Source organism: Tursiops truncatus, chromosome 10, assembly GCF_011762595.2.
Source record: "Tursiops truncatus isolate mTurTru1 chromosome 10, mTurTru1.mat.Y, whole genome shotgun sequence".
Taxonomy (NCBI): Eukaryota; Metazoa; Chordata; class Mammalia; order Artiodactyla; family Delphinidae; genus Tursiops; species Tursiops truncatus.
In genome coordinates, this window is record NC_047043.1 from 55,321,219 (window position 1) to 55,332,160 (window position 10,942).

The following is a 10,942-nucleotide window of genomic DNA, read 5'->3' on the forward strand; positions in this document are numbered from 1 at the left end:
CCATCACCGCCTTCTCTGTGGTCTTTCCCCACACACCAGAGGCGTGGTGTTCAGGCGGGGAGACGGCAGGGGACGGGGCTGTGGGTACCTTGGGCTTTCCCACACGAGGCCTGGCGACCGGGAGACAGGCCGGTCTGCCCCAGACAGGGAGAGCCTGGGGAGTTTGAGGCCTCTCTTGGCATCACAGGTGGGCGAGATGGGAGTCTCTGTGGGGTGGCAGCTTTTTTTTTTTTTTTTTTTTTTTTAATTTATTTATGGCTGTGTTGGGTCTTCGTTTCTGTGCAAGGGCTTTGTCTAGTTGTGGCAAGCGGGGGCCACTCTTCATCGCACGCACAGGCTCAGTAATTGTGGCTCACGGGCCCAGCTGCTCTGCGGCATGTGGGATCTTCCCAGACCAGGGCCCGAACCTGTGTCCCCTGCATTGGCAGGCAGATTCTCAACCACTGTACCATCAGGGAAGCCCTGGGGTGGCAGCTTAATGAGGGCTTGGAGGATGCAGCCTGGTTTCCGGGCAGCTCTGGCGCCCCCACCCCAGGTGGTTCGCTGGGCAGGGCCAAGGGTGGCGTGTAACCGGGTGCTCGTGGGCTCGGGGCAGTGTTGCCAGTGCAGAGCTGTGGCCAGGCCACCCGGAGAGGCTCCACCTGGACTTCGGCTCAGCAGTGCCGCTGCGGACCCGCGTGAATCGCCAGCTCATCCTGACCAACTGTTCCCCGATACAGACCCCTTTTACCCTCAAGTTTGAGTACTTTGGGAGCCCTGCAAACAGCCTGCGCCAAAAACCCAGCCTGTAAGTCTGGTTTCTTTCAGAGGCGGCTTCTGGGGAGGATGTGGCCTGCTGAGGTGGAAGGCTTCGGACAGGCCAGGTGGTACTGGGGCCCGCGGACGAGGGAGAAGTTATTGTAGGTGGAGGGAACTGTGCGCAGAGATACAGTGAGGCACGCTGCAAAGCTGTAGCTCGGAATCAACTGCAGTGAGAGTATTTACACCGAGAGGCTGGCTAAGTTTACCAGCACCCCGCTGCAGATGCCTCGCCACCAAAGCTCCTAAGGTGGGGGTGGGAGTGGGAGCTTCAAAACCACCGACTGCTGGTGTTGCAGGGCACCAGGAACAGCTCCTGAGCCATTAACTTGCCCATTGCAGAAAGTTAGCATGTGTTCAATGCAGGACAGATGTCAGCAGCAAAGAGTGGAAACGGCCTGTTGCAGAAGGCTGGACGAGGGTTGGGGAGTCTGGGCTGGGTTTGCATCCAGGGGTCACCAAGGTACAGAGCCTGGGGATCGGGGTCCCTGCCCTGGAGCTCTCCTGAGTTTGTTGGGAGGCAATCCCTGGGGCTGGCAGGAGGCCTGCAGCTGGGATGCTTTGGGTGGTAGGGGTGCAGCGCGAGCAAAGACCACAGACAGAGGTGAAGAGGAGGCCTGACCAGCTCTCCCCTGGGAGGAGCAGGCAGGGCCACCTTCCTCCGCTGGGCACCTGGGGGAATGCTGGTTGCCAGGGGAGGTGGCTCAGGTCTGGGGAAGGGCCCGGGTGGCTTGATGTGATTTCCATGTCCCGTCTTGTCAAGCCCCGACATGCCTCCTGCCCTGCTGAAGATGGCTCGGATGCGGGAGCTCTTGGCCAAGCGAGAGCAGCTGGGTAAGAGTCCCAGGGCATGTGCTGAGCCCAGGCCTGGCCAGAGTGGCGTTTTGCGTGGCCTTCCAAGGAGGTGGGCCAGTTGCTGCAGGAGGGGACCTGACCAGAGACCACTTCTCAGCGTCTTTTCTAGCAAGGTCCCTGAGATGGCCGTGGCCCTCCACCTGACAGCGCCCCCCCTTTTAAACGAGGCCATGCCCTTGCCAGGGCGTACGGCTTGTGCACAGGGCCTGGCTTCGATTCGGGAGGGGTGGTGGCTCAGAAGGGAGGGCTGAGGCTCGGCCCTTGTGGGAGGTGAGAGAAGCTGGATGCTGGGCCCCAGGCTCCCAGGAGGAGGGTCTGTTTAGCCAGACCAAGGAGAGGCTGTAGGTTGGCTGGTCTGGTTCAGTGCTTTGCTGACCCTTGAGGGTTTGGACCTCTTTCCTGCCCTGGGGCCTGAATCCCCATTCCTGGTTCTCCTGCAGAGTTTATGGAAAGCATGCTGTCCCACGGGAAAGGAGCTGCCTTCTTTCCCCACCTCTCCCAGGGCGTGCTGGGGGCCCACCAACAGCTTGCCATTGACCTCACAGCCTGTGCGAACATGTGGGGCGAGTACTGGGACAGCCTCATCTGCACAGTAAGTAAACAAAGTAAACGTGTCCCCAATCCTAGGCTACTGAGTTATTGCACAGAAGATTTTCTTGAACTATTTAGTAAATTGGATGGGTTAGTTATGGTAGATATTTGCTTTAAATTGTGCTGTGCCCAATGACAAAGAGTTGATCACCTTAATATACAAAGCGTTTCTTAACAATAAGGGGGGAAAAGCATCCCAAATAGGCAAAGGGTTTGAATAGGCAACTCAAGAATGACAAAGAGAGACGGCCAGTGAACGTGAAACATGTCACCAGCACTGGAAACCAAAGAAGTGAGGGTTAAACCACTGAAATACTAGTCTTTGTGAGATTAGCAAGGTTCAAAAGTTGTCAGTGAAGGTGCAGGGGAAAGGTACTCACGTGCACGGCGAGGCCAGCTGGGAAACGTGTGCCGCCCTTCAGAGGCACTTCTGCAGGACGCTGGGGACACACAGTTAAGGTTGCCCCAAGGAAAGAAGTGGACACAGGGAACAAATAAATTCACACCAGGCTTCCTTTTCTTCTCAGCGTTGTTTGTAATAGAGGGGGGAGAAAAAAGCAAACGGTGTAAACATCCATGTCCATCAGGAGAAGATCGAATGAAAACATTAGGCTACATCCACGCAGTGGAATTCCGGAGCCCGTTAAATGATGCTGTAAACCTTCATTAGTAAAATTATCATATGTTGTAAAGAGAAAAGAGATTACCAAAACAAAGCATGCCCAGAATGCTCCTCATTTATATCTGTGTTTTATGCACACAAGTCTGTCTAGACAGTGGTACACTGAAATGTTAACAGTGAGTCATGCTGGGGGGGCGGGGTAGGATCATGGGTGAAATACATTCTATTTTAAATTAAAAAAAGACATTTATCGCTTTTTATTAGCAGAGAAAAATAATAAAGTTATTTCCATTTAAAAGATAAAGAAATTTAATCAAAGGGGCCATAAGAGGCCAAAGACCCTCAAGCTGGGAGATCCGTGCAGTCGCATGCAGGGCTGGGTGGGAGAGCAGGACAGGGAAGGGGGGTCTGGGGTGAGTGTCAGACAGGGGGGAGTGAGTCCCCGCCCAGTTGCGACCAAGCTTTGGGGACCCTGGGCTGGCTGGAGGAGGGAGGGCCTCGGAGGGGATGGGGAGCCAGGGGTTGTGGTAGGAGCCGGTGACGAGAGCAACGCATGACTGCTGTGTTTGTAGGTGGGAGACCTGCCTCCAGCGGTCATCCCGGTGCACATGGCGGTGGTGGGCTGCCCCATCAGCTTCCACAGGACCGCCCATTACACCACTAACCAGATCCAGAAGGAGCCTGTTGTCAGGTATCCCTGCCTCGCCCCCGCCCGCCTCCTGCTCTAACCCTTGAAACCCTCTGGCCTCCACCCCGGGCTGCCCACTCCAGCTCATTGCTGTCCCGCTGGCCCAGGGCCACTTGGTGCCACCCAGCTCGAAAGCCCCAAGCCAGGGCTACCCCAGAGGAGAGAGGCCTCAGGGGGCACAGCCGTGATCTGCACATCTCCGAGGGCTTTGCGGGGACAGAAGTACCGAGTAGTCACTTGTGGTCCGAGGTCAGGGCCGGACTTGGGACCCCTCACTCCAACTGCGTTGGGGTCTGTGTGGTTGGTCAGTGCGGTTGCAGAGTGGGTGGGGTTTACTGGTGAGCAGTCCTGGGTCATGGTTCACCGGGCACCGCGTGGGGAGGGCCTCCAGCCCTGGGGCTCGGTTACTCTGGGCCGAAGACAGACCGCTATGGGGCCTCCTGCCTGCCTGAGCCCCGGCCCTCCTCTCTCAGGAGAGCTGGCCTGCGGGGTGTGTGCTGGCTGTGGCCCTGCTGACCCTCGTCTCCTGTCTCCAGGTTCGGCACCCAGGTCTCTGGAGGAGATACAGTCACCCGGATCCTTCGCCTGAGTAATTCCAGCCCCTATGGTGAGATGCTCGTGAGAGAAATCGGGGCTCTTGCTGCAGGCTCTGCCGTGTGGTGGGCCAGGCTGGGAGGGAAGATTGGGGTGGGGGAAGCTGATGGCCCACGACCTGGAGCCAAGTGGGCTGGGGTATGGAGGGAGGCCCCCAAGGGCCAAGGTCAGGACTGGCCAAGCCAGTCTTGGGTTGTCAGAGCCACTTCCACCCGAGAAGACAGGACTTATCCTTGCCTGGGGTCTCCCAGTGTCCATGGGCCACAGATGCCCTCCCCTGGTTGGGTTCACTTTGCATAGGGACAGGCACTTGTAGGGGACACCTTTTCTCTTCCCTTCAGCCAGCAGCCCCTGAGCTATTTGCCAGGTGCTGTGCAAGGAGCTGGGGATACAGGGGCAACAGGACAGCAGGGGCTGTGCCTGATGGGCAGGATGGACGTGACCATGGGCTGCCAGCGTAGAGTGCACTGAGTGCAACTATGGGGGCGGCCAGAGTGCTGGGGGTCTGTGTCAAGGGCCATCAGGCTGAGGCCAGGAGGAGAGCGACCCAGCTGGGCCTGAGGGAGCGTATGGGCCACAGGAAGAGCCAGGGCCAGCTGAGAACCAGAGTCTCCTGGGGATTATTTAAAGCACCTTGAGGCTGGGCCACCCCAGACCAAGTGAACCACAGTCTCTAGTGGCAGGGCCTGGGCACTGTAGTTTTTAAGCTCCTCGGGGACTCAAGAGAACATCCTGTTGGTGGAAGAGAGTGGCCACTCTGTGACCTTGCTTGTTTTTGTCCACTGGATCTGTGCATTTGGGGTGCATTGGACCACTCTAATCATATCTTAATCAAGTTCTTCCGGCGTTTGTAGTTTTGCTGTGTTTTTAGCTTCTGTATTGTTAGATGCACTTGACAGCTAACGAGGCCTCTTATCACCCTGTAACCTTCCTCTTTGGCCCCTTCAGTGCTTAAATCCCACCTCGCCGAAGAGCAGCATTGCTCCCGCTGGTTGTATACTGGCATTTGCCTGGTATGTCTTTGCCCATCCCTCTGTTTTCACCTTTTATGACTTTGATGTGTGTTTCTTTGTAAACAGCCGAGCGCTGAGCTTTAGAAAACCTAATCTATGTATTTCTTCTTATTTTATGATTTATTTCACTGTTATTTTTCTACTTTCTTCGTTTTGCTTTTGGTGACTTCTGTTTTCCCTTTGTTTGATTTGGGATTTCTCTTCTACTTTCCTGGTTACCGTTGCTTCCTTGGGGCTCATCATCACATGCACATTTCTCCGTACCTGAAAGTGAGATTGTCCTCTGCACTTGAGAGTATGGAAGCCACTGGTGGCCTTGGTGAGAGTGATTCCGTGCGTGAAAGAGGCAGATACCAGGTAGTAACCCTAGGGACTACAAGTTCAGGGACCTTGCGTGGGCATGTCTTCACCAGGCATTCATTCCCCAGGGGCGAGCCATGAATCCGAGGTGAGCTGGGAGTGGGCGGAGGCGCTCATGGATTGTTTATCCTCCAAGCTTGCTGTGGAGAGGAGAGGTGGTACTGGAAAGGTCTGGCAGAGGGAAGCTTGTTTAAGTGCTGTGGGGAAGCAGCCAGGAGAGAGGGGAGATGGGACACATCTGGCCCCTGAGAAGAGGGGTGTAGGGATGGGGTAGATGCAGATAGATGGGGGGCTCCGGGCAGGACTTTTTTCTGGGAGGTGAGGTGGGACCACCCACTGAGTGCCAGAGGAGACCAGGGAAGACAGTGTTGTGGTGCAGGTAGGCAGGGACGGCTGAGCAGGAAACAGTGATGGGCAGAGTGGGGGCACAGTTTAGGTTGGGGACATATTTATGGGAGTGGCACGTTGTTTAGAACGCGGGGGACTTGCTCACTGGGGCCTAGATGGTCGGTTCCGTTCCCCCAGGGTTAGGTTTTTGCCCAGTGGGTACAAAGATGGGGGCAAAGAGAGAGATGAGAATCCTGGCCAGACAGTTGCCAGTGGCAGCCCCCAGAGACTCGCCTGGCTGGGGAAGGAAGTGAAAGCAGGCAGGCGCTAAAGGATGGAGGAGGGGAGGAGGCAGGGGACACGGGGAGTGAAGGGCCCAGGGGTCAGCAAAAAGGCCAGAAGGAAAGGAGGGTGTGGGGAGAGCACACAGGGAGCCGGATTTCTGCATCTGGACATGAAACCTGGTCTTGTGATCCAGAGGGCAAGGGCTGATGGAGCCGATGGCATAAGCCTGTAGACTCTCCTAAAACAAGAATTGCCTGCAAATGACATTGGGGAGCCAGGCCCCCTCCACCCTGAGTGTGGGAGACCCGGCAGCCTCCGGGGGCTGCAGGGAGTGGGGGGGGGGGGGCCCAGGGAAGAGTCTGCTCCTTCCTTATCCCTCGCCTTTCTCCTCCATGTCTGCCCCAGACATCCGCCTGGACTGGGAGACCTACGTTCCAGAGGCCAGGGAGGACCGGCTGCTGGAGCTGCTGGTGTCCTATGGGCCACCCTTCCCGCTGCGGGACCAAGCTGGGAACGGCCTCCTGTGCCCTGAGACCAGCAGCTCCTTCTGGTCCCCAAGTCCCTCTGACGTGTCCAAGTCCAACCGTGAAGCTGCCCAGTCTGTGAGCAGGGGTCGCGGGAGGGCTGCCGGGCTGTGGCCAGTGGGCCTCGAGCCTGCGTGAGCCTCAGCGACTCCTGGACCACAGGCTGAGGGCGGCTCCAGTGCCGGCGCCTCCCAGGAAATCATCTCGGTCACCCTGCAGGGACGTGAGGGGGTGCCCTCTGACGAGCCGTTCTCCATCAGCCCCAAGCAGGTGGTGAGTTGGGGTGGGGCCGGGAGCTCTGGGCGGGGGTGGGGGTCGGGGGGGCCGGGGGGGGTGTCCCCCTGGCCGGGAGGGACAGGCGGCGCTGAGGCTGCTGTGTGCGTCTGCCAGGTGGTCCCCGCAGGGGGCAGCAGCACCATCCGCATCTCCTTCACACCCGTGGTCCTGGGCCCCGACGTCCTGCACAAGGTGGAGTGTACTGGCTCCGCCCTGGGCTCCATGAGCTTGGATGACGAGGTGAGCGCTCCTGGCCTGGGGAGGGCCCCCACCACTGCCTCTCCCTGGGGCAGCTCGCCCGCTGCCTGCTCAGCTCGGGCGCCCGTGATCGGGCTTGTGCTCGGCAGGTAGAGAGGGAGCTTCCGGGGAGGAGGCGCCGCCTGCCGGGCTCGGCTGTGGGACCCGTGAGGCTGCACCTGCAAGGCTACGTGAGGCCCGCGCAGTGAGTCGGCTGGGTTGCCTGGCCTCCCTGCGGCCCGCTGTGGGGGTCAGCCTTCCCTGGCACTGCTGGGGACCAGACAGGGTCCTGGGAGCAAGAGGATGGGGACGGGAGGGAGAAGCTGGCGGGTGAGCCCAGGGAAAGGCCGGCCAGGGTCAGCTGGGCCCCAGAAGCCCAGCCGTGCCTGTCGCTGGCAGGCTGAGCGTGGAGCTGGACTCCGGCGGCAGCATGGTGTTCTGGCACCAGGCCAGCGACCTCATCCCCGAGCAGCGCTGTGCTGGGGTGAGTGTGCTGCACCCCCCCCCACCAACCGGCCCTCCCGAGCTACCTGGTCCTCAGACGTCTCCCGCGGCCCCCTGTGGGGCACAGGCCTGACAGTCCGGGTCCCCTACCCCGGGACCCCCCACCCCCCACCCGAGTCAGAGGTTCCGGAGGGCAGAATTGAGTCCCCTCCCCGACCTCTGTGGCCGCCCAGGTGCTGAGTGAGCTGGTGACCACCCACCACCTGAAGCTGACCAACACCACGGACATCCCACACTACTTCCGGCTCCTGGTCTCCAGGCCCTTCTCTGTTTCTCAAGATGGAGTGAGCCGCAGCCACAGGGCTCCCGGTCCCAGCTGGAAGCAGGAGTGCAAGGAGGGGACAGCAGCAGCCGGCAAGCAGCTGGTACTCTACCCACAGGAGAACATGCTGGTCAGTGGGAGCTTCTGTGGTCCCTGCCTACAGTGGGCACACTCACCTGGGCTGGGGCTCACCCTCCTCTCACGTTTGCGCATGCAGCACCCTCCAGGTCGGGACATAGACACAGACAGTGGTGTCCACACACGAACCACACGCTTGGCCCCGCCGTGCGCTGTGCGCTCAGGGGCGGACACCCATCACACGCACCATGTCCAGCAAACCCCTCCGCACAGGCCCTCCACGCGCAGGAACGCCCAGACCTATCAGTGTGGACACTCGCGAGTTCCCTCCACCAGTGTCCTGGTCCTGTGAGCACCTCCACGCGGCACAGACCCCCCTTCTTGTGTGCCCTCACGCAGGGTTTCATCACCATCTTTCCATAAACATAAGGCACACCAGAAACACAGTTCCCCAGGCCCCACTGCCAGAGATGAGAAGATCTGGGCTGAGGCCCAGGAACACGTTTCCCTAACAGGTGCCTTTGATGAATCTGTGGATCTGGGTCCACAGACCTGGGTTGGGGAGCCCCGTGTACAAGCCCCATCCTGTTAGGCCCAAGTTACACCCTGGACCCCAGATACCCACTCATGCTCCCCCAGCCCCCTCCCCACAGCCTCCAGGGTGGCCCCTGAGGAAGGCAAAGCTGACTGCACATCCTCTGCTTAAAACCCGGCAGGGGCTCCTCACTGCCCCCAGAACAAAGACACAGGCCTGACTTGGGCCTACGGGCCTGCCCGCAGCCCTGGTCACGCGAGTGGAGCCGCCCAATCCTCCGGCCTCTCAGCTCCCGAGGGCCGCTCAGCCCTGTCCCCGGTACTGACAGCTGTTGGGCGGGGAACAGGGCACAGGGTGAGGAGTGAATGCACCAGGCAGGGTCCGCAGGAGGGAAGGATGGAGCTCTGGGCGGGGAAGCTGCCGCCCACCTCCAGCAGTCTGAGGTGACGGCTTGTCCACATCTGCTCAGGTGAATGTGTCCTTTTCCCTCTCCCTGGAGCTGCTCTCCTATCAGAAGCTCCCGGCTGACCAGATGTTGTCTGGAGTGGACATTCAGCAGAGCGCGAGTGGAGAGAAAAAGATGGTCTTCACTCAGAATCTGCTTCTGGAATACAGCAACCAGACCACTCAGGTGAGTCCCAGGCCTGCCTCATGTGTTCAGGTGGGGTCAGAGGAGGACAAACCCCAGTTGTCTGCCCTGGAAGAGGCCTGGCACATGGAGAGATGAGGGTCATCCATCCTTACCTGTCTTAGGAGCTCAGAGCGAGGTGGGGTGCTGTAGGGTGCAAAATCAGGGAAGGCTTCCTGGAGGAGGAGGTGGCATGCGAAGCCTGCATGCTGTTTAATAGAGAGAAAAGGGAAACCAGGCCAAGGGAATGGCCTGATGGGTGGGGACTGAGCAGCTGAGGGACGCCTCCTGGGCTTGTGCGGGACTGCGAGCACCAGGTGAGAATACCACGGGCCTCGTTCTGGTTCTGTGGACTGTGACAGCTCCACACCACAGCCCCTCCTGCCCTGAGTTGGAGAGGCCAAGGGAAAAGGTTAGATGGCCCAGGGCCCAAGGGGAGCAGAGGGCTAGACGAGAGGGGAGAGGAAGGCAGTAGGGCGGCCCAACCAGGGAGCAGAAACCACAGAGCTGGATCCAGGGCAGGGGTGGCAGGGGAGTCAGAGGGGAGCAGATGGCGCCTTCCTGGCCCTTTTCCTGCCCAGAATCCCACCAGCATTCCCCGGCTTTAGATGACAGCGCTGGCCCCCTTCCACCAGCTGTGGTGCTGCCTGTACGTCCCTCAGAAGCTGCAGTACTTGGGGTCGGCAGGGCCCCTGTGTCCCTGGGTCAGAGCCCAGTGGGAGTGGGTAAGGTCACCCAGTCCCCACCTAGTTAAAGGTTCTGTCCCCCGCAAGGTGGTGCCCCTGCGGGCCGTCGTGGCCGTGCCCGAGCTGCAGCTCTCCACCAGCTGGGTGGACTTCGGGACCTGCTTCGTGAACCAGGGCCGCGTCCGGGAGGTCTACCTGATGAACCTGAGCGGCTCCCGGAGCTACTGGGCCGTGTTGACAGGTGTGCCATGCCCTCCTCCCTGCTCCCCCGTGCAGCTGGGCCGAGACCCCCAAGAAGGGGCCTGCGTGCCCTGTCCCTGCAGGCTGGCTCCCCAGGGTTGGGCCCACCTGAGAATTCCTGCAGAGGTGGGCAGGAGCAGAGGCGCACCCCCAAGATGCGGGCAGGGGGCCGAGCGTGGAGCTGGCTGCGCTCCTGCATGTCCCCTTCCCCTCACGCAGGCCAGCAGGAGCCAGACAAGGATCCTGTTGCCTTCAGGGTCTCCCCAAGCAGCGGGCTGCTGGAGGCACGACCGGTCAACGCGCCCCCCACCTCCGTCCCCCTCCAGGTTTCCTTCACCGCCAGGTACGGCCCTCCCAGCCTTGCTGGCGCTGCCTCTGGAGCCCTGGCCCAGGGCCCCCAACTCATCTCCGCCCCTGCTCCCCACAGGAGCTGTGAGCTGTACGAGTCCACGCTGGTGGTGGAAGGCGTGCTCGGTGAGAAATCCGGCACCCTGCGGCTCCGGGGCCGAGGCTCGTATGACGAGAGATATGCATCACCCTACTAGCTCTGAGCCTCTGCCCTCAACCCCCAATACTGGAAATAAACACGGCCCAGAGCTATGGAGCAGGTTTACTGGGCAAAGGCACCTACTGGAGGACCTCTGAACAGCTCCTGGGATGGAGGGACCCCCCCCCCCACCCCGCAACCTGCCCCACCACTTCCAGGCCCTGCACCCTGTGTCCTCAGAGCTAATACAAAGGGTCGGCCACGCCCCTGTGGAGACCAGAGCAGTTAAAAGAGTCACTATTCAGATTCAGCAGAGGCAGGACTAGCATACCAAGAACTGGCTCTTTCTTGG

The 10,942-nt window shown here is 59.9% G+C and overlaps 1 protein-coding gene across 20 annotated transcripts in view; it reads left to right on the top strand.

Moving 5' to 3' along the window:
- DLEC1 (DLEC1 cilia and flagella associated protein) overlaps nt 1-10,823 on the top strand; it is a 104,011-nt gene extending 93,188 nt beyond the window's left edge. For 8 of the 20 annotated variants that reach the window (XM_073810995.1, XM_073810996.1, XM_073810994.1 and 5 more), the window contains 14 exons: nt 596-787; nt 1,562-1,632; nt 2,094-2,245; nt 3,439-3,557; nt 4,091-4,161; nt 6,539-6,735; nt 6,820-6,930; nt 7,048-7,173; nt 7,281-7,375; nt 7,570-7,654; nt 7,848-8,066; nt 9,019-9,180; nt 9,951-10,446; nt 10,531-10,823. In XM_073810995.1, coding sequence (XP_073667096.1) covers nt 596-787; nt 1,562-1,632; nt 2,094-2,245; nt 3,439-3,557; nt 4,091-4,161; nt 6,539-6,735; nt 6,820-6,930; nt 7,048-7,173; nt 7,281-7,375; nt 7,570-7,654; nt 7,848-8,066; nt 9,019-9,180; nt 9,951-10,446; nt 10,531-10,748 — 2,314 coding nt within the window. In that variant the 3' untranslated portion in view covers nt 10,749-10,823. Of the gene's footprint in view, nt 1-595; nt 788-1,561; nt 1,633-2,093; nt 2,246-3,438; nt 3,558-4,090; nt 4,162-5,096; nt 5,162-5,432; nt 5,519-6,538; nt 6,736-6,819; nt 6,931-7,047; nt 7,174-7,280; nt 7,457-7,569; nt 7,655-7,847; nt 9,181-9,950; nt 10,447-10,530 lie in introns of those variants that run through there. The other 12 variants (XM_033864564.2, XM_033864565.2, XM_033864562.2 and 9 more) reach the window with 11 other exon arrangements.
- The last annotated feature ends 119 nt before the right edge of the window (nt 10,824-10,942 follow it).